Below are 22,924 nucleotides of genomic sequence, written 5' to 3'. Positions count from 1 at the left end.
GAAGGTTGAAAAGGTTACAACTAAATATCTGTTTATATGCATGAGTGGGGGATACTGAAGAAAGGTTGACTAGAAAAAGTAGGTAGGTCCTGAAAAATAGGCACAATTTCACCAGATGGAATAGCTGGAGGAAGGAAGGAATATCGTAGGAAGAGAGAACTGTATGAGCAAAAGTAGAAGTAGGAAAGCAAGGAGGATGTTTGCAAGCCAATGAGCAGAACTTTTGATTGAAATGGAAAGCAGTGAAAAGTAAGCCTGAAAATATAGGTTAGGATTATATGCCAAAGACTTTGAATATTAGGGTGAGTAGTCTGTATATATTCAGTAAATAATGGGGAAGTCAGTGAAGGTGTTTTATCAGAGTGAAATAATAAGAGCCTGGTTTTAGGAATATTAATTGAGTGTATGACAGATTATGGAGAGTAATGTTGAGAGTCATCTGGAGGTGGGAAAACCGTTTGTTATAATAGTCCACATAAAATAATGAGAAACTGAACTAAGATGTTGGTAATATAAATAGAGCGAGGGAAGAGATGAAAGTCCAGTGGTTGAATCTATAGGATTTGTTTTCCAGTTTTGATGACTAAAAGAAAGGCAATGGTCATAAATAGCTAAAGGGCAGAAAAGAGGAGATACAGTTTTGGAGGGAATAGAGAATAAAATGAACTCATACTATGTTAACTTTGAGAGCCTGTGGAATATCAGAGTGGAAATATTATATAGAAAATTAGAGATATTATGTCAGGAATTTCAAAGAGAGACTGCAGCTGCAGATAGAAATATAATAATTACATGCAGAAAGATGATAACTGAAGCTATGGGAGAGGATAAGATTTTTAATGGACAAAATAGAAGAAAAAAAGAGATTTCATATCTATCTGGAGACTGGGACAAGGAAGAAGAGGTAAAGACAGAGAAGAAGTAGAGAGGTAGAAGATCAAAAACATTGAAGTGCCATGGAACTGAAGAGTTTCAAGACAGAAAGCACTGACAATAGTCTTAAATACTTCAGAGCAGTGAAAGATAAAAATATTTTTGGATATGATCATAAGAAAGTCACAAATGATGAGTGACATCTGAGAGATAGAGATCAGTATAGAGATAGAGAGAAAAGCCAGATTGCAAAGAATAAAAGGAGAAAGTGAAAGCAGTACGTTCATAAAATTTAGAATGAGGGAAAGGAGAGACATATAATGATAATTTGAGCCAGTGTCTTGGCGTGGATTTGGGGGACAATTTTTCAGTTAAGCACATCAATGAAAGAAAGTATAGTAAGATGCTAGTTAGTTGGTATATCTAATAAAATTTTAGAGAGAAGTGATTTAAGAATGACATTTTTTAACAGACGAGTCCAGAATTAAAAATTAATAAAAAGTGAAACACAGCAGCAATTCTTAGTGAGGTAGAGGAGGGGAGCATGATTTGCACTGACTGTCCAGGGGAAATGTATCATCTCCAAAATTCCGATTTGTTTTCCTAAGGGCATGCCTTCACCTTGAGAATCCCTTACTTAAAGCAAACTAGATGAGCAAGAGGAAAATTTACATAGCTACTTTTATTCAAAGAAGAAGATGGAATAACTTAAAAGATATATATGTGACTTTGGATGGAGACGTGTTTACTTACTCTGAGTTTAATGGTTTTTTGGCATATAAAATTATCCAACAATAGCTGTACTGGAATGATAATGCCATCAGTCTCATAATGATATTGTCTGATGCTTTCTCACAGTTTAATTCTTCTAGGTCCTACCAGAAAATAAATAAAATAAAAAGATTCACTAGGTTGACCAGTTGTTACGAAATTATTGTTGCCATATTTCTAGAATCTATGATATATAAATTATAACTTGAGAAGAAGCATGGGTATGGGTTCCCATTTTATGGAAAAATTAAAGTCACACTGGAAGTAGTAGGGGAAAAGCTACAGTAGTTGTAAAACGGTTAATGATAGCCTCAGCAAGGAGGGTTCATGAATCTCCCAAAGTCCTAGACATGAAGCAAGCAGTCTACAGAGTGCTCCTATCTGGGCAAAGTTCTTTGTAGACAGGGATCTGGCTACTCTTAAGGACAAAAACCCATGGGATAATCTGCACTTAATGCTTACTTAAGGAAGATGAAAAAGCAGCAGTTAATGGACTTATAGGAATGTCTAATGATCTAGAATCCCTTTTTTCCTTTAACAATATTAATTTTTGATAGAGTGAATAATTCAAGAAGTATTTTATTCTAACAGTAAGTTATGTAAGCATGGATTAAAAAAGTTTTCCCAAACAGGATTTCCCTCCCACAAATAATTGTTATTTAATAACCTTAAATATGCAAGACACAATATTCCATAAGAATCTTTCTAACAGAGCTTTTTTGTTTCCGTCATATAATTCTTATAGTATTAACATTTGCTTGTCAAATCAGACTTCTTCCTTACCATAATACGTGCCATTAATTTATACTCCATACCATCAAACTGCTTTCTGCTCTCCACTCCCACACTATTAAATTAATTTCTTTGTAATTTGTACTCCAATCAAGCAAACATATCAGGGAGATTCATACATCTTAAATTCCAAAATATATGGATTTTTGAAGAGATTTTCTCTCTCTCTTTAAAAACTGACTAATTTATAGGCAATCCCCACTTACTTTAGAGGAAATCTCGTATTACCAATTACAGATTAATATGTTACCTCCTTTTAAGAAACACAGTGGCTAGAATTTGATTTTTAAAGTTTTCAACACTATAATTATTCTATAAATGTATTTTTAAAAAGGTCAATACATAATATTAAAGACACTATATTTGCTCTATCTTCTTAAAGTATGTCAAAAATTACAAGGCATTGAAAAAGCTTGGTAATAGCCATTTTCCATGGTGATGATTTTAGCACTTATGGCCCATTTGCAAAGTTTTGGAAGAAATCATGAGTAGATTATAGTTAAGCTCTCTAAAGCTAATAGATTACATGGTTACACATGTATTTTAATATATTTGATTTATATTTTTTATTGTATAGTTTTACCTGCAAAATTATGGTGGTGTCCTCATCAATTGTCACCACTACATAATGCTCTGTACCTCCAAAGAGTTTCAATGACTCACTGCAGCATCTCTCCACCAATGTGATATTATATCTGTAAAATATAATATTTTGGGGTGACAGATGGCTAAGAAAAATTCTTTAAGAAAAACTTTATTGTCCTCCTGCATATTAAATTATTTGAACTACTGTTCAAGTTTCATACCTCAATTTATTCTACTTAAGAAATTTGAGGAATGAAATTATGAATTATTCAGTTTATGACAAATTAGTTGAGATATGTGTTGCCTTAGGTATTTTGCTAAATATTACTGTACATGATACTATTATAAATGTCTTTTTTGTTTGTTTGTTTTTTGGGGTTTTTTTTTTTGCCCGCACCCACACGGCTTGTGGGATTTTAGTTCCCCCACCAGGGACTGAACCTGGGCCCCCGGCAGTGAGAGTGCGGAGTCCTAACCACTGAACTGCCAGGGAATTCCCCTATTATAAATGTCTTGACCAATTTATTCTGGCTCCGTAAGTAATAATTCATGAAATTAAAACATTGTGTTATGAGACTAAAACATTCCGCATTTATCAGAATTTTCTTTTTTCTCCTGAAAAGTTGCCTAGATTTAAACTATCTTTTATAAGCTCACAGTTTTCTGTGAATGCCCCACAGCCTTAAGATATAAAAACAAAAGCATGGAAAATAGATCTGCATTTTAACGAAGGTCACAGCATAATTATCTTTCCTTGATATATAGCCCAATGTCTAACCTTCCTGTGACAACTTGTATGCTATGATAGTGTTTTAGATCATTTAAAAATGCTCCGTGTTGGTATGATGTTAGAACTAAAGGTCTAAAAACTTGAGAATTCATTTAGAACTTCATAATCTTCTTTCCTAGTCAGTATTTAAAGTCCTCTAAATAAGAATACTCATTCTCAATAATATCAATGACCCAAAGACATGACCATGTAATTCACAGAAAACAGCCCCAACATAAAATGCTCATATTTGCTGGTAACAAAAGAAATGCAATTAAAATATGAATTGAAATAATAATTTACTATTTTTTCTCCACAAAATTGATATATAACCAAAAAAAGACAATATTCAATAATTATGATGGTGTACTATAGGGAGAGAAGTATAAGTTGACATAAACTCTATGGAAAACTATTGCTATGTGATATAATTCCAGGCTTGAATCAGAAAGAAATAGTGCCACATATATAGCATAATATTTAGCCAATTAGGGTATATATATCTTTCCTGAGTTATGAAATCAATAACTTACTTGGATTCTAACAACTGAAGTATTTCTGGAGTATTAAGAAGTCCTTCAGATGCAAAAAACACATATGGAATCTGAATTTCCAAAAGAAAACCACCAAAACTATCCAGCAAGGTGCTTCCTAAATATGAAAAAATTTATAAATATTTCTCTTTTGTCTCATCCCTCGGTTCTTTCTCTTTTTACTAAACATGAGAATAACAGGTGTATGCTCAAGGGAGTAGTATAAAAATAAAACATTCATTGTAAAAATATGAATTCAGAATAAAGAAAGGTCTGAAGAATAAAATAAAAATCATATGTTATTCTACTCCTAGAAATAATAGTTAATAGAATTTATTAAAACTACTATATACTAAAAACAGAGTTTAACACATACTTCCACACTTTTTTCTATATGTTTGCTTGTCCATACTTACACATGTACATTCACTTGAAAAAATAAGGAAAAGAAAAAACAGGATCATACTCTACCTGAATGTTAATATCTGCTTTATTCAATTAGTACATATTGGACATTTCCTGTGTAAATATATATACTGATTTACATCAAAATTTAAAATTATGCACAATAATCCATAGGGAATGCTACAGATCAATAGGAAAAAGGTCATATACCTCAACAAATAAGTGGACAAAGGACATAAACAGGTAATTTATAAAAGAATGGCTATACAAGATCAATTCATTTATGAAATGATATGGATAATCAAAGAAATGCAAATTAACACAACTATAAAATATTATTTGCCTCTAATCCTTTCAAAAATTTAAAAGATTAATAATACCTACTCATAGTAAAACTATGAGGGAAAGGATTCTCTCACACTTTCTGCATAAACATAAATTGGGATAGAATTTCTGGAAAGCTATTGGCAATATATAAATGTGTGTATACCTTTGAACCAGCAATTCATTTTACCCTGGAATTTTTACTTCTTAGAACAAGTACATAAAGATATATAAGATATATAAACTACTATAAATCTTGTGGTATAACAGTAGAAAATTGAAGCATTATAAATGACCCAAATAAAGAATTGGTTGAATAAATTCAGTTTAAAGATGAATGTTTAACTTTTATCCTTTATTGAACCCATGTTTTAATTATTTAATGACGTTAACGCTTAAATCTCCATATCAAAGATTCCAAAGTAATAATTATGGTTACTGTATTTTTAGAATTGAGTTGGAATATCTCAGAATTCAAACTTCCTACTCATACTTGAGGTGGATGGAAAGTGACTTATGGCAAGTTTTGAATGAGAGATGCACTGGGACTAAAAACATACAGGCTTTTTAATTTAATGGATCTGAGAATTCACAACCTTAGTCATGTGAAGCGTTACTGAGAAATACAAAGAAACCAAATGCTATGCAAAGTGGTTTAGACTCTTTGCCAAGCATTTGTGCATAATTTTTTGTTATGTATTAAAAGTTCTCTGTGTCAGTCAACATACTATGACATATTTTTCCCTAAAACTCAATAAAAATATTGTTGCATAAAAGTCAGATTAAGATTAGATATAATTATAATTTAATAGTGCTATTATAAGTAAAATTTAGAAGCTAAAGGGATGAAGACAAATAGAATCAGTAAAGGCTATTTTACAAAAGAGGAATATGAGGAAAGAGATAGTTAAAGGCCTTGCTCAAGGTCACACAGTTGGTGGTGAGGTGAGAGCTTGAACTCAAGTCTTCTAATGCTATAGTTTATTCTCTTTCCATAGATCAGAAATAGAAAGCAGAAAATTTTCATGCTAATGGAACAAAAAAGGAATTTTAGTTTATATCCTTACTCTTTAAAACTGCGTCTGGAAGAATCACTTTAAAGGCCAAGTAAGGAATATTCAATTTTTCACAATGTTCAGTCCAACAAGAGTTTTCTACAAAATTGTATTCCACCACAAATGAGAAATTACTCCAGGGGAAATCTGCTCCAATATATTGATTGTGCACAACTGCACAGAAACTTGTACTGAAGACAAAAAAAGCCAAGAAAATAGAATTAGTCTTGTGTCATTATACACTTGGAATGCTAAAAGATGACTGTTTTGGCTATTTTATTCTTCTCTAATCTATGCGTACTTATCTTGGAAGGACACTGGCGTATTTTCTGTTGACTTGTTTTCCAATTGTGCTAATCTCTTTTTATCTTTCTTTTTGATGGTCATACTTAGAAAAAACAAACAAACCAGGATATAAAAAAACTGAGGACTATTTCACATCCTCATATGCAAGGGACCCTATTTTATTACCTGAGTCTTATCAGTAATACACAAATCACCATGAAAAATCAACCTCATTTTCTTATAAATGTGAGATTTTAATCTTTGAGAATCTATATAATAGAATATTACCTGATTACTTTTTTTATTTATTTTATTTTTTATTTTTATTTTTGGCTGTGTTGGGTCTTCGTTGCTGTGTGCGGGCTTTCTCTAGTTGTGGCGAAAGGAGGCTACTCTTCGTTGCAGTGCATGGACTTCTCATTGCGGTGGCTTCTCTTGTTGTGGCGCATGGGCTCTAGGTGTGCAGGCTTCAGTAGGTGCGGCACGCGGGCTCAGTAGTGGTGGCTCGTGGGCTCTAGAGTGCAGGCTCAGTAGTTGTGGGGCACAGGCTTAGTTGCTCCGCAGCATGTGGGATCTTCCTGGACCAGGGCTCGAACCCATGTCCCCTGCATTGGCAGGTGGATTCTTAACCACTGTGCCACCAGGGAAGTCCCTACCTGACGACTTTGAAATGGCTTTTTTTTTCCTCAATGGGCTTCATAAGTGATTTAACAACAACAAAAAGATAGGTACTTAAATATCATAAGTTTATCTTTCCCATCTTCGAATTTCATATAACATAGCATTTACTATAATTAAAATTCTCTACTGCTGCTTTCTATCTAGAAATAATTTCACATAAAATAAGGCAAAATAAAAACATTTTTAGACAAGTCAACACTAAATTTATTATTAGCAGGCTCTCACTGAAAGAATTTCTACGTGATGTACTACAAGAAGAAGGAAACTCAAAAGGAATGAAGAAAATATAAGAAACAATGCTGAGCAAAAACACTGGTAAAAAAAAAACAAGTGTAAGTCTAAATAGGTACTACTTGTACTGTCACTAACAATAACAATGATAATTTGGAGATACTAAAGAAAGATTGAACTAAAATTCTGGACGACAATAATACATAATACACAAGGCAATAAACTTAGTTAAAGCATTTTTCAGGAAGAGAGTAGAGACATTGATTAATTTCAGGTTTTAGTAAACCTTTTTTGGGACTTCCCTGGTGGTCCAGTGGTTAAGAATCTGCCTTCCAATGCAGGGGACGTCGGTTCAATCCCTGGTTGGGGAAATAGGATCCCACATGCCGCAGGGCAACTAAGCCCGCGTGCTGCAACTACTGAGCTTGTGCACTCTGGTGCCCACATACTGCAACTAGAGAAGTCCACGTGCCTCAACGAAAAGACCCGTACGCCGCAACGAAGATCCCATGTGCCGCAACTAAGACCTGACGCAGCCAAATAAATAAATAAATAAATAAATTTTTAAAAATTGGTTTTAAGAAAACTGTTTAAAAAGTTAAGTTCTAGGAGAAACTGCACTTTTCCTGTGGAACTGGTATGTCTCCTCCCCATAGATGAACAAATATGTTTTTACCCATTTAAAACACCTTTGGATTCCAGAAAATCTTTTTTGTTCGAATGTAAGACAGTCAGTGTCAAACCTGTTGGAAAAAAGAGTAATACAAAAAGTTTTTTTCAATATTTTGTTCATATATATTGTTAGGTGTGTCATATATTTCACTACCATAAAAATGAATTAAAGATCTGTGAACAAGGATTATTTTTCTAAGTCTAGGGAATCAGAAAGTTTGAGCCATGGGCACTGTTTCTGGTGTGTATGTATGTTGTGTGTATATAAGCCTGGAAATTCTGAATTTATTATGTAAAATAATAAAATGGATCAAAAACTTCATGTTAAGATAACTAAACACTCACCAATTCTGTGCAGTTCATTTTATTTTGCTAAAAATTATGGTAGATTTTACCTTTTTTCTAGCCAAAAATTTAAGTACATAACTAAACAGCAAGAGACTATATTTCAGTCTGGTAGGAATTTTTTTTCCTTTCTCCTTGCTGTATAAGAAAAGGAAGACTTCCTGGACACTACCTGTTTTGTAGATTCACTCCTGCTTCTCAATTATCATTTAAATTACTTATATTATTTATGTTATATTTTAAACAAAATATAATAAACTTAAAAATTTTATTATACCCACATATACAGTTTATTTTTGGTAGACATAATTGATTTAAGAGTAGCTAATTCTAGTTAAAATAAATTCTATACTCTATTAGTGAACTTTTGTCAACTGTAGAGTTCCCAAAGGTGTGATGTAATAATGGCAGAGTAATGTTTAATAATTTCATGTTTATTTGATATGACAGTAGTTTTGGTGATAATAAGAATGGAGTTAGTAGTATTTCTCTTTTGTAATTTATGAGGTCATATTATTTAAAACCTAATCTCCTTAAGTGGTTTGTACTAGCTTTGATCCCAAAGCAGATTACGTTCTGAGCACATTAGTAGGATCTTTCAAACACATGGAACGATGGAACCACATCTTTATTTTCTAACACTAGACAGAAAAAAAGGCCTAGCTTCTAGATACAGAGGATAGTTGCCAGTTACAAAGAGAGTAAGAACATTTTTCAGTATATAGAGTCAATATTTTTGTGTCAGCAGACCTTGTTGAAACAAAACAATAAGAGTAGTAATGATATAATCCCAAATGTCAAGAGAAATAGGAATGTCTGGCATGAAACCTACATAAGAACCGATATATATACAGCAATAATTTGCCAATATATCTTACGTGACATCAAAGGAAAATGTGTCTCATTAAGTAGGTTTAAGTATTCTTTTCTGTGGGGCAGGAATATTTCCTCAGCTTCTTCACAAAAATATTCCTTTGGTTATCCAAATCCCTTTGTCTTATTAATATTTTAAAATTTATTTTTTAGAATTTTTATTGGAGTATAGCTGATTTACAATGTTGTGTTAGTTTCAGGTGTACAGCAAAGTGAATCAGTTATACATATACATACATCCCCCTTTGTTTTATAATGCTAACATTGGTCAGCGCAATATACACTACTATGTATAAAATAGATAACTAATGAGAACCTGCTATATAGCACAGGGAACTCTACTCAGTGCTCTTTGGTGACCTAAATGGGAAGGAAATCCAAAAAAGAGAGGATATATGTATACATATAGCTGATTCACTTTGCAATACAGCAGAAACTAACACAACATTGTAAAGCAACTATACCCCAATTAAAAAAAAAAAAGTTTCCAATTACCCTGGTTGTCTAGACAACTGTGCAGCTTCAGCTCCACAATTGTTACGTATTGCTCTAGCATTTTGGTACTAGTAAGGATCTTGTGATTTGGTAAATATGAATTCATCTTCCCAGGACTGGAAAACTGAACGAAATAATAAGATCCATGCTTGAAAATTTGGACTCTAGCACATGATAACATCGTCAAGAAATAGCACCGTATAAGGCTCTGCTTAAAAGAGTTTCCATTCTCACATTACTATTGATATGTTTTAATAGTTTACTAAGAGAAGCAGATATTTGTCACAATACTTGCATATATTTCAGTTAAATCTTTCTCACTAGTCTTAGTCTAAGTAGGGTATATAGGGAGGTATTCATTAGCTCATTCATTTATTCAATAAATCTTTATGAGGTGCCTTCCATGTTCCAGGCATTTTTGTGGATGCTGGAGATACAAATCAGGGCATGGTCATTACCTTCCAGAAGCTGAAATTTTAGTGAGGAAAACAGACAAGATAATCAGTTATTATAGCCCAGGATGGTAAGAAGTGCCTTAGAAGGATGCACATAATACCCTGAGCGTAGAGAGGGAAAGTATTTAAATCAAGTTTTCCTAAACAAATGTTTTAACTAATTTTTAAAGGATGTGTAGGAGTTAGCTTCCTAAAGAAGAGAGAAGAGCATTATGATAGCAGGAACAGGAAGTGTAAAGGCATGGAGATAGGAAACAGCATGATAAATAGTTTGGTAGGGTTAGAGCAAAGAAATATTTTGGGAGATGACAAAAGATGCAGTTCATAGAGGGAAGAGAATAAATAAAGGTTGACACAGGTTGAGGGTGGTATTTTATTTTATTTTTAAGACTGGAAGGCTTAAAGATTAAGAGAAAGAGTCATTAGAGAAGAAGGCTGGCTGGGAAATAACTGATGGAACAAAATGTTTGGGACTGCATGAAGAGATGGGATCCACAGCACAAGTGATAGATTGGTTTTCAAAGGGTGGAGATTCACCTCCTCTGTAGAGAAAGGAGGAAAGATAAAAGAATAGAAGAAATAAATGTAAGTTTGTAGATGGTGGGGAAGATGAAACTAAGGAGGATTATTACTGGACTAAAGGACGTTAGAAGGCATAATTCCCTTCTCAAAATGAGGGGATGAGTGGCATGGTAGGGGTTTATGGTACAGCCATTAGTATGATAGGAATGGGAACTAAGAACATATAGAAAGATTGTTAAGAATTATTAAAAGCCCTTATAAGTTCAGAGAACCTGATTTTGTAGTGGTACAAATCTATCTGATTTTCTCCAGTAATGATCAGCAGCTCAGGTGTAGGATAGAGAGATTAAATCTTGATTGATTGAGGGTTGAAGTTTAAATGGAAGGTATCAATACAATAGAAGAACAAGACTGATTAAAGTGATGGCCATCACCAATTCTGGAAGGAGAAAAAAATGAAAAAAGGAGTTGACAATTTATAAATCTCTAGAATGCTGAAGATCATGAAAGAGCTAGAGGTAGCTGTAGACAGAGAACAATGTATCAGAGTTTAAAGTTTAGAGGCAGGACAGTTCTGTATTATCACAAGGTCGATAGCAAAGTGAAGGAGTGAATATCATATTTGTTGCGAAGGCCAATGAAACTAAAAGGTCAGGGTGTTGAATGAATCATTCACATTAAAGACACCTAGGATAATGGCAGGACCAGGTGCAAAACTGTCCATGGATGATTGTGGGGTAGCAGAGAAGGACAAGGCAATATGGCATAACCTCAAAGGATGGAGGAATAAAGTTTTGGAAAGGATAATGGAAAGCAAGAAATGGCCTTCTCATCCCTATACATAGAGAGAGAAAATTATCAGCTTCTATATGAAAGGGATACAGGGGAAGCATTATCATCTAGGGAAAGTTGGGTTTCACTTAAGACTAGGAGATGAAGAAGGAGAAAAGTTTACATCTTAGCAATGGGTTCCACAGCACAAGGTGGAAAGGGTTGGCAGAGGCGGCAGTAGTGGGTAGAAGAGTTGAAAAATGACCCTGGAACAAGAGAGACTTAGGTTCAAATCCTGATTCCTTCACTTACTACCTGTGATTTTGGCGTGATACATCACTTTTATGAATTTTAGTTTCTTCATTTGTAAAAATTGACTTAATAAAACCTATTCATAGAGTTGTAAGTAGTCCATAATATTAGCGATTAGTAGACAATAAAAGGTGTCAATTGGTAATAATAATTAACAGTAATGATAATGTACATATAAGTACATTGTAGTACATTTATATTGCAGACTAATATAGTCCACATTGATTTAAAAACTGATTAGATCCCACTGAATTATATATTTTTAAAGTATGAATTTTATGGTGTGTTAATCATATCTTAATTAAAAACTTGGTTAGATCAGTACATTTTTATATATTCAAGCATTTGTTAGCAAATGAAGCATAATTTAAAACTCCCTACCTTCTATTTTGTTAAGGGTTTTAATGAGTAAATGTTTTTCACCATCTGAATCCATTCTTATTATAATCAGCACCTGTTCAAAAATAAGAATTTCATATACATGTATATCTGAATGATTATTCTTTTTCATATTTTTTTGCTACAGTGACAAAAATAACAAACTTCATTGGTTACATGAAACTAATGACAATAAGGTGGCAAAGTAAATATTTGTGTTGCAAAAGATATCAGTGCTTGAACACAAAGGAATAAATTCTGGTAAGATCAAATATTAATGAGGAAAGTATTTTGGGGTAGGGCATTCTTAGCATTCCTCAAGAATTCCAATATAGGTGACTATATATAAGTTGTCTCTGCCTGTACTGTAAGTGTTAAATTTAACCCAGGCAGGTTTGAATTGCTGGAGAAAACCAATGATTTGCTGCTATACTTTCCTACTTACCATTACAGTTTTGGGGGCATGCAGGGTGGAGACAACAAATCAACCATAGGTTGTTCCCATATCTTGGCTATTGTAAATAATGCTGCAATGAACATAAGGGTGTATCTTTTCAAACTAGTGTTTTTGTATTCTTTGGTCAAATACCCAGAAGTGGGGTAGATGGTTCATATGGGAGTTCCATTCTTAATTTTTTGAGGCATCTCTATACTGTTTTCCATAGTGGCTGCACCAACTTATGTTCCCACCAACAGTGTATGAGGGTTCCCTTTTCTCCAAATCCTCACCAATATTTATTATTTCTTGCCTTGTTGATAATAGCCATTATGATAGGTGTGATGTGATATCTCATTGTGGTTTTGATTTGCATTTCCCTAACAATTAGTGATGTTGAACATCTTTTCATGTGCCTATTGGCCATCTGTATGTCTTTTTTGGGAAAATATCTATGAAGCTCCTCTGCCCATTAAAAAATTTTTTTTGTAGTTGTTGTTGAGTAGTATGAGTTCTTTATATATTTTGGATATAACATCTTATTGAATATAATAATTTGCAAATATCTTCTCCTATTCAATAAGTTGTCTTTTCATTTTGATGATGATTTTCTTTGCTGTGCAAAAACTTTTTAGTTTGATGTAGTCCCATTTGTTTATTTTTGCTTTTGTTTCCCTTGCCTGAGGAGACATAGCCAGAAAGATATTGCTCAGACTGATGTCAAAGAGTGTACTGCCTATGTTTTATCGTTTCAGGTCTTACATTCCAATCCTTAATCCATTTTGAGTTGATTTTCGTGTATGGTGTGAGACAGTGGTCTAATTTTTTTTTTGTATGTGGCTGTCCAGTTTTCCCAACACCATTTATTGAAGAGACAATCCTTTCTCTATTGTTTCTTCTTTGTTCCTTTGTTGTAAATTAATTGTCCATATATGTGTGGGTTTATTTCTGGGCTCTCAATTCTGTTCCACTGACCTATGTATCTGTTTTTCTGCCAATACCATGCTCTTTTGATTACTATAGCTTTGTAATGTAGTTTGAAATCAAGGACTGTGGTGCCTCCAGCTTTGTTCTTTTTTCTCAGGATTGCTTTGGCTAGTTATGGTCTTTTGTGGTTCCATATAAATTTTAGGATTTTTTGTTCTATTTCTGTGGAAAAATGTCCTTGGGATTTTGATAGGGATTGCATTGAATATGTAGATTGTTTTAGGTAATATGGACATTTCAACAATGTTAATTCTTCCAATCCATGAGCATGGAATATCTTTCCATTTATTTGCATCTTTAATTTCCTTCAACAATATCTTATAATTTTCAGTGTACAGGTCTTTCACCTCCTTGGTTAAATTTATTCCTAGGTATTTTTTGTTCTTTTTGTTGTGATTGTAAATGGGATTGTTTTCTTAATTTCTCTTTCTGCTAGCTCATTTTTAGCATATAGAAATGCAATAGATTTTTATATGTTGATTTTGTACCCTGCAACTTTACTGTATTTGTTTTGTCATTTCTCATAGTTTTTTGGTGGAGTCTTTAGGGTTTTCTACACATAAAATCATGTCACCTGCAACAGTGACAGTTTTACTTTTTCCTCTCCAATTTGGATGCATTTTATTTCTTTTTCTATCTAATTGCTCTGGCTATAATTTCTAATACTATATTGAATAAGAGTGGTGAGAGTGGGCATCCTTGTCTTGTTCCTGATTTTAGAGGGACAGTTTTCAGCTTTTCACCATTGAGTATGATGTTAGCTGTGGGTTTGTCATATATGGCCTCTATCATGCTGAGATACACTCCTTCTACACCCATTTCATTGAGAGTTTTTTAAATCATAAATAGGTGTTGAATCTAGTCAAATGCTTTTTCTGCATCTATTGAGATGATCATATGTTTTTTATCTTTCATTTTGCTAAGGTGTATCACACTGATTGATTTGAGAATATTGAACCATCTTTGCATCCCTGGAATAAATCCTACTTGATAATGCTATATGAACCTTTTAATGTATTGTATTTGGTTTGCTACTATTTTGTTAAGGAGTTTTGCATCTATATTCATCAGAGATATTAGTCAGTAATGGTATCAGGGTAATGCTGGCCTTGTAAAATGAGTTAGAAAGTATTCCCTCCTCTTCAATATTTTGGAAGAGTTTGAGAAGGATGGATATTAATTCTTCTTTGAATGTTTGGTAGAATTCACCTGTGAAGCCATCTGATTCTGAGCTTTTGTTTTTTAGGAGGTTTTTGTTTCATTACTGTTTTAATCTCTTTACTAGAAATCAGTCTATTCAATTTTTCCATTTCTTCATAATTCAGTCTTGGAAGGTTGCATGATTCTAAGAATTTCTTCATTTCTTCTAGGTTGTCCACTTTGTTGGTTACTAACTATTCAGAATATTCTCTTACAATCTTTGTATTTTTGTGGTATCCATTGTTATTTTTCTCCTTTATTTTCTAATTTTATTTATCAGAGCCTTCTCTTTTTTTTTCTTAGTGAGTCTGGTTAAATGTTTGTCATTTTTGTTTACCTTTTCAAAGAACCAACTTTTAGTTTCACTGATCTCGTCTATTGTCTTTTTAGTCTCTATTTTATTTATTTTTGCTCTGATCTTTATTATTTCCTTCCTTCTACTGACTTTGGGCTTCATTTATTTTTTTTCTAGTTCCTTTAGGTGTAAGGTTAGATGATTTATTTGAGACTTTTGTTTCTCGAGATAGGCTTGTATTGATATAAACTTCCCTCTTAGTACTGCTTTTGCTGCATCCCATAGATTTTGGTATATCGTATTTTCATTTTCATTTGTCTTAAGGTATTTTAAAAATTCTTCTTTGATTTCTTCATTGACCCAATAGTTGCTCAGTAGCATGTTGTTCAGTCTCCACATATCTGTGATGTTTTCAGCTATATTCTTATAGTCTCATAGTGTTGTGGTCAGAAAAGATGCTTGATATGATTTCAATCTTCTTAAATTTATTGAGACTTGTTTTGTGTCCCAACATACGGTTTACCCCTGAGAAAGTTCCATGTGTGCTTGAGAAGAATGTGTATTTTGCTGCATTTGGATGGAATGTCCTGTACCAATCTATCAAATCCATCTGGTTTAATGTTTCATTTAAGACCACTGTTTCCTTGTTGACTTTCTGTCTGGATGATCTATCTATTAATGTAAGTAGGGTATTAAAGTTCCCTCCTATTATTGTGCTGCACCAATTTCTCCCTTTAGGTCTGTTAAAAATTGCTTTATATATTTCAGTGCTCCTATGTTAGGTGCATAGATATTACTAACTATTATGTCTTTTTTTGTTGTTTGTTTTACTATTATGTCTTTTTGATGAATTGTCCCCTTTATCAGAATATAATGTCCTTCCTTGTCTCTTGTTACCTTTTTTTGGCTTAACGTGTATTTTGTCTGATATGAGTATGGCTACATCTGCTTTCTTTTGGCTGTCGTTTGCTTGGAGTATCATCTTCTATCACTTCACTTTGAGCCTATGTTTGTCTTTAGAGCTGAAGTGAGTCTCCCAGAGGCAGCATATAGTTGGCTCTTGTTTTTTAATCCATCCAGCCACTTTGTGTCTTTTGATTGGTGAATCCAATCCATTTACACTTAGGGTGATTATTGATAGATGAGTACTGAGTACTGCCATTCTATCTTTTGTTTTCTGGTTGTTCTATATCTCCATTGTTTCTTTTTCCTGTGTTTCTGTCTGCCATTTTGGCTTGGTGGTTTTCTATGTTTTTCTCAGTTTCCTCTTTTTTTTATGTTTTGTGTCTCTGTTCTAGATTTATGCTTGGTGGTTACCAAGAGGTTTGTGTGAAATGTATCATAGATAAAGTAGTCCTTTTTCTGCTGATAGCATCTTATCTTCATTTGCTTATATGGGTTCCCTTCTTTTCCTTTTCCCCTTTTATGTTTTTCTTGTCTCAAATTATCCCTTTTTATATTGCATTAGTCACCAAATTGAAGTAGCTATTGTTTTTTTCCTGATATTTCTCCCTTTAACCTTTATGTTGTAATAAAGTATTTAAAAACATATTCTGATACAGAGTTGCAATTTTCTGATTCTGTTCATCTATTTATCACCTTAAAGTTTTGTGTACTTTTGCCTTTTTTTTCCTGGTAGCAGAGCTCCTTTCAACATTTCTTATAAGGCAGGTCTAGTGTTGATAAAAATCCCTCAGCTTTTGTTTGTCTGGGAAAGCCCTTATTTCTCCTTCATATCTGAATGATAACTTTGTTGGATAGAGTATTCTTGGATGACAGTTTTTATCTTTCAGTACTTTGAGAATGTCATTCCACTCCCTCCTGGCCTGTTGAGTTTCCGCTGAGAAATCTGCTGATCCGCTAATAGGGATTCCTTTGTAGGTTGCATCCTTTTTTCAATGACTGCATTTAAAATTCTTTTCCATTGACTTTTGACAGTGTCTTGGAGAAGATCCTTTTGCATTGAGGTGATTAGGTGTTCTCTTAGCTTCATAGACTTGTACATCCAGTTCCTTCCCCAGGTTTGGGAAGTCCTCAGCTGTTATTTCTTTAAATAAACTCTCTGCTACCTTCTCTGTTTCTTCTTCTTCTGGGATAACCATTACCCTAATGTTGCCCTTCCTAAAAGAGTCAGATAACGCTCATAAAATCTCCCCCTTTTTTATATCTTAATTCTTTTTCCTCTTCTACCTGTACCATCTCTAGATTTCTAAATTTGAGCTCAATAATTCTTTCTTCCATATGGTCTTCTTTATTTCCAATGCTTTCTAGTGAATTCTCAATCTCATTTATTGAGTTCTTCAGCTTCAGAATTTGTTTGGTTCTTTTTTAGTTTCAGTCTCTTTGGTAAAGTATTCCTTCTGTTCATTAATTTTATTCCTGAGCTCATCGAACTGCCTTTCTGAGTTTTCTTGTAGCTTGTTATTTCTTCATGACAGCTATTTTGAATTCTCTATCAGTTAGATTGCAATATTCCATGACTTTAAGTTTGATTTCTGCTGAATTGTCATTTTGTTTTTGTGATACAGTGTTGCTGTGGTTCTTCATGGTGCTGGATAAGTTGTTCCTCAGCTGACATATCTGAAGTAGTGAACACCTTTCTTCTTTAGGTAAAAATAATTTTTTCTACTTGATTTTAATGAACCAACAAGTTATAAATTAGAAACCTTTCTCTTTTTTTAAAAAAACATAAGACCCTGTTAGGAGATTTATTTATCACAAGGAAAAGATTTATCCAGCAAAAAAAATCTACTGAGACACAGCAGTTCCCCTTTCAGAGGTGCTGCAATAAAGAAGACAATAGCAATATCTTTACTGTTTAGGTCGATACAATTATTGGATGGGTGAAAGCAAGGAGCAAAAAATGTAAATTTCACACTCAGTGACCTAGTAATTTGTCAGTCATTTTTCTGCCTTAAACCTAATGCATCCTCTGGGACTGGGGCAGAGGATTCCAGAGAAATCGCACTCCTGGCCTGGCCATGCTCCAAATTCCACACCATCTTTTCTATTCCTTTCTTTCTTTTTTAAATTTTCATTGAGGTATAGTTGATTTACAATGTTGTATTAGTTTCAGTTATACAGCAAACTTAATCAGTTATACGTATACATATATCCATTCTTTTTTAAGATTCTTTTCCCATATAGCCCATTACAGCATATTGAGTAGAGTTCCCTGTGCTATACAGTAGGTTATTATTAGTTGTCTATTTTATATATAGTAGTGAGTATATGTCAATCCCAAACTTCCAATTTATCCCTCCCCCCTTATCCCCTGTTAACCATGTTTGTTTTCTACATCTGTGACTCTATTTCTGTTTCGTAACTAAGTTCATTTATACCCTTTTTTTAGATTCCACATGTAAGTGGTATCATATGATATTTGTCTTTCTGTGTATGACTTACTTCACTCAGAACGACAATCTCTATGTCCATCCATGTTGCTGCAAATGGCATTATTTTGTTCTTTTTTATGGCTGAGTAATATTCCATTGTATATATGTGCCACATCTTCTTTATCCATTCCTCTGTTGATGGACATTTAGGTTGCTTCCATGTCCTGGCTACTGTAAATAGCGTTGCAATGAACACTGGGGTGCATGTATCTTTTCGAATTGTGGTTTTCTCTGGGTATATGCCCAGGAGTGGGATTGCTGGGTCGTATGGTAGTTCTATTTTTAGTTTTTGAAGGCACCTCCATGCTGTTCTCCATAGTGGCTGTACCACTTTACATTCCCACCAACAGTGTAGGAGGGTTCCCTTTTCTCCACACCCTCTCCAGCATTTACTGTTTGTAGGTCTTTTGATCATGGCCATTCTGACCCGTGTGAGGTGATACCTCATTGTAGTTTTGATTTGCATTTCTCTAATAATTAGTGACTTTAAAAAAGATTTATTTATTATTTATTTTATTTATTTTTGGCTGCATTGGGTCTTAGTTGCGGTACTTCAGGCTCTTCGTTGCAGCGCATGGGCTTCTCTCTAGTTTTCTCTTCTCTAGTTGTGGCGCACAGGTTCCAGAGTGCGTGGGGTCTGTAGTTTGGGGCCTGTAGGCTCTCTAGTTGAGTCGTGTGAGCTCAGTAGTTGTGGCACGCGGGCTTAGCTGTCCCGTGGCATGTGGGATCTTAGTTCCCTGACCAGGCTTTGAACCTGTGTCCCCTGCATTGTAAGGTGGATTCTTTACCACTGGACTACCAGGTAAGTCCCTAATTAGTGATGTTGAACATCTTTTCATGTGCTTTTTGGCCATCTGTATGTCTTCTTTGGAGAAATGTCTATTTAGATCTTCTGCCCATTTTTGGATTGGGTTGTTTGTTTTTCTGATATTGAGTTGCATGAGCTATTTGTATATTTTGGAGATTAATCTCTTGTCGGCTGTTTCATTTGCAAATATTTTCTCCCATTTTAAGGGTTGTCTTTTTGTTTTGTTTATGGTTTCCTTTGCTGTGTAAAAGCTCTTAAGTTTAATTAGATCCCATTTGTTTATTTTTGTTTTTATTTTCATTAGTCTAGGAAGTGGATCAAAAAAGATCTTGCTGTGCTTTATGTCAAAGAGTGTTCTGCCTATGTTTTCCTCTAAGAGTTTTACAGTGTCTGGCCTTATATTTAGGTCTTTAATCCATTTTGAATTTATTTTTGTGTATGGTGTTGGGAAATGTTCTAGTTTCATTCTTTAGCATGTAGCTGTCCAGTTTTCCCAGCACCACTTACTGAAGAGGCTGTCTTTTCTCCATTGTAAATAGAAGCCTTTCTCTTATTTTCCAGTAGGTGGCACTATAGCACATTGTTTTCTCTTACCTGCGCTGCCTCTGGTTGTGTGTGAGTATTGGCACTTTCTACCCTCCGTGTCTACGTCAGAGGGGTCACCCAAAGCATTTGTTATCACTGCTTGTGCCTCTGGGGTTGTTGGTGCCTTGCTGTTTCTGGTGTTACTGATGTCACTGCCTGAGTACTAGGATGGTGGCCTCATTTGGGATCCTTGAGTCACAGGCTCTGCCACTGCAGGAGGAGCAGGAAGGCCGGGAGGAGGAACTGGGGTCATGTGTGCCGTTCCTTTTCTGGTGCTCCTGGGTTTCTGGGCTCACCCACTGCTGATGGAGGGTGGGGCGCCAGAGCTGTGGGTGGCTCTGAGCTGGAGGGACAGGGTCACAGGCCTCGTGCCACGGCTGCTCAGCTATCTGTGGCTGTGGGTACCAGTGCAAGTGGGAGGCCGGGGTCATGTGGGAAGCCGCCCTCGCTGCTACTGGGTTCTGCTGGACTGGGGTTCACCTGCTGCAGCCCAGGGGCCAAAATTGCAGGCACTGCCTATGCTGATCCTCCAGTTCCGCCTCTTCTATGGGTTCCATTCCACCTATCTTTACATGTACAGATGGGTGGAACTCTCCAGTGTCCTGGTGTGTTGGGCAAAGGCCCTTTTGTTGAGTTGTGGATGTTTTCCTGGTTGCAGATTGAAGGGGAGAGCCGAGAGAGCATCTCTTCCTGCTATGATGCTGACATCACTCCCCAATTTTAAATTTCTTACTGATTGATTTAATTTGTTTTAATGACTTAGGCAAGTTACCCAAGTAACCATAGAGTTGGGGATAAAAATATCCCCAGCAGGGACAGAGAGGAAAACGAAGAAAAAGGCCAAATTTGTTTCCAGATTTAGTGTAAAGATTTTGAGATGCTTTTCTGCTTGAAAATGTTTTTTGAAGTATTTTCTCTTAAATCTTTACTTACGCAAATTTTGTTCAATGCTTGAGGTAGAGTGGGCAAAAAATTTCCAACATAATCCAAGGAATAAACAAGTGCTTTTTTTTTTTTTTTTTTTTTTTTAGAATTATATAAGATGAGATTCTGGCTCAATATCTAAAAATTAATTATTGTAGTTCTATTGTTGGGTATGTGTTCATGAACTTACAAGTAGAAAACAAAATTTTTGAGATTTAAAGGATTAATCCACAGAAAACTATGTATAATAAAAATTAAATTATTTAAAAAATTCAAGACATATAAATAATGATGCCAATGATCCCTTCTCTGGGTCTTATTCTGTCCTGTTAACTTACTTAAGGAGAAAACTGTCAAGGGACCAAATAGTATATACTATACTATTTCATAATTTCAAATTAAATGCAAAAATTTATCTTACATCCAATTCTTATATAAGCTGATTGCTGTTATCTGCTTTATTTCAGTACTTACCTTAATTTGCTGTCCACTTTGCATCCAATTTAGTATCTGACATTGCAATTCTTGTATCTTGTAGTTGGTTTCAGGCTTTTTTTCCCTAATAAACTGTACAATCTCCAGTTGTCGCCAAATGTCATCCAAATAGGAGCCTAAAATGCTTCTGTAGATATCTTTTGCATTTGACAAATATCCTGTTAAAAACAAAAGTGGGAAAAAAAGCATGTCTTTTTGTTCTTTTAGAAACTGCATGGTAAAAACCTAAAAGGAAGTAAGGGTCATAGCAGAGACAGTTAAATTTCCCTTTACTACTTTTCTGATTTTGATCAAAGATAGCAACTAATGAAAACCTTAAATTTAAGTGACGCTGAGAAATATGTAGCAAATGTCTATTTTTAAGCTACATAATACCAATATAACTGGATATACTCTACATATTCTCTGAATATTTCTCATCCTTTCCTGCCTTCTGGCTTGTTAAATGCTATTGCCTTCTTCCTAAACCCTAGAATCTACACTTACATGCAAGTCCTGTGGTAATGCATTTCACTGAGATTTTCTTGGTATGCTATCGATACAGCTTTGCACTTGATTTCTGGTTATTTATGTATATGACTTAACAACCTCACTAGTCTGTAAGCTCTCATAATCCATGATATTTAAGCATAATTAATTTATGTAGCTGCTAAAACAGAAGTGCCTAAATTCAGACTCACTAAGAGCAATTTTAAACACAGAATCCTGAGACCTATCCTTGAAGGTTCAAATTCAAGAAATCTAGATTGAGTCCCAGGGATTCCTATGTGTAAAACTTCTCCCAGTGATTCTACTGCACAGTGAATTTTGTGAATTACTGAAGTAGAGCACCTGGCAGAGTAACTTATGTAGATCAGGTATTCAATGAATATCTGGACAATAAATACAATAATAAATCAAAAATTTAATGTTCATGTTCATATTTTTATACTATGTACATATTAATTCTAATTTTATTTTAATACAGCTAGAATGATGGGCAATTTAGAGACTGATTTATGTTCTTTCTGCTTACTAATCTCCAAACTTCCCACTGATTCTCCATACTGCCATTATATGTAACCTTCTGAAAGACAAACCTAATCCAGTAGCTTTCCTGTTTCAATGGTTCCCTTTTATTTACAGAGTAGTGACTGAATTCTTTTGTGTAGCTTAAAAGGCTTTTCATGATTTGGCTCTTTCTTACTTCTTCAGGCTTAGCTCTCTTTGCTTTCCACCTTGTACTCTTCAATTTAGCCACATGGAACCGTTTGTCATACACCTACTAAGTCATTCTTCTGGGCTCTTAATTCTGCCTACAATACCCTTTCATACTTTATTTACTTGGCAAACTCCTACTTATTTAAAAAAAAATTCAGCTTGAAAGGCTAACAGTCACCATCCTTTGTGCCATTACTATGTATCTCTACTACAGTACTCATTACACAATACTGAATTTATTTCTGGGTTAAAGCCCAGAAGTGAAACTCTATACTTTTAACCTTGAAACTAATTACCTTGCTAGTTTGGGAGAAGAAGCAAATTGGAAGCTGGGAGAAAATACAGAATTCTGGGTCCAGGGTAGGCAGCCAGACCCACATGGACCTTTCTTCCTCTGTCACTATTCACAAAGAAAGAAAGGAGGACAACCTAACTTGCTCTTTGATTTTGAGAGGTTTAGAGGAGTGAGAAA

The 22,924-nt window shown here is 34.5% G+C and overlaps 1 protein-coding gene across 1 annotated transcript in view; it reads right to left on the bottom strand.

Annotated features, from left to right (window-relative positions):
• SHOC1 (shortage in chiasmata 1) overlaps positions 1-22,924 on the bottom strand; it is a 93,930-nt gene that overhangs the window by 13,095 nt on the left and 57,911 nt on the right. The window contains exons 16-22 of the mRNA XM_061201036.1: positions 21,232-21,410; positions 12,131-12,203; positions 7,981-8,047; positions 6,120-6,298; positions 4,324-4,441; positions 3,020-3,131; positions 1,627-1,748 (exon numbers count right to left, since the gene is read on the bottom strand). Of these exons, the coding sequence (XP_061057019.1) occupies positions 1,627-1,748; positions 3,020-3,131; positions 4,324-4,441; positions 6,120-6,298; positions 7,981-8,047; positions 12,131-12,203; positions 21,232-21,410 (850 nt within the window). The remainder of the gene's footprint in view (positions 1-1,626; positions 1,749-3,019; positions 3,132-4,323; positions 4,442-6,119; positions 6,299-7,980; positions 8,048-12,130; positions 12,204-21,231; positions 21,411-22,924) is intronic.

Source organism: Eubalaena glacialis, chromosome 9, assembly GCF_028564815.1.
Source record: "Eubalaena glacialis isolate mEubGla1 chromosome 9, mEubGla1.1.hap2.+ XY, whole genome shotgun sequence".
Taxonomy (NCBI): domain Eukaryota; kingdom Metazoa; phylum Chordata; class Mammalia; order Artiodactyla; family Balaenidae; genus Eubalaena; species Eubalaena glacialis.
Note: the sequence above shows the minus strand (reverse complement) of the source record. Positions and strands in the feature narration are given on the sequence as shown.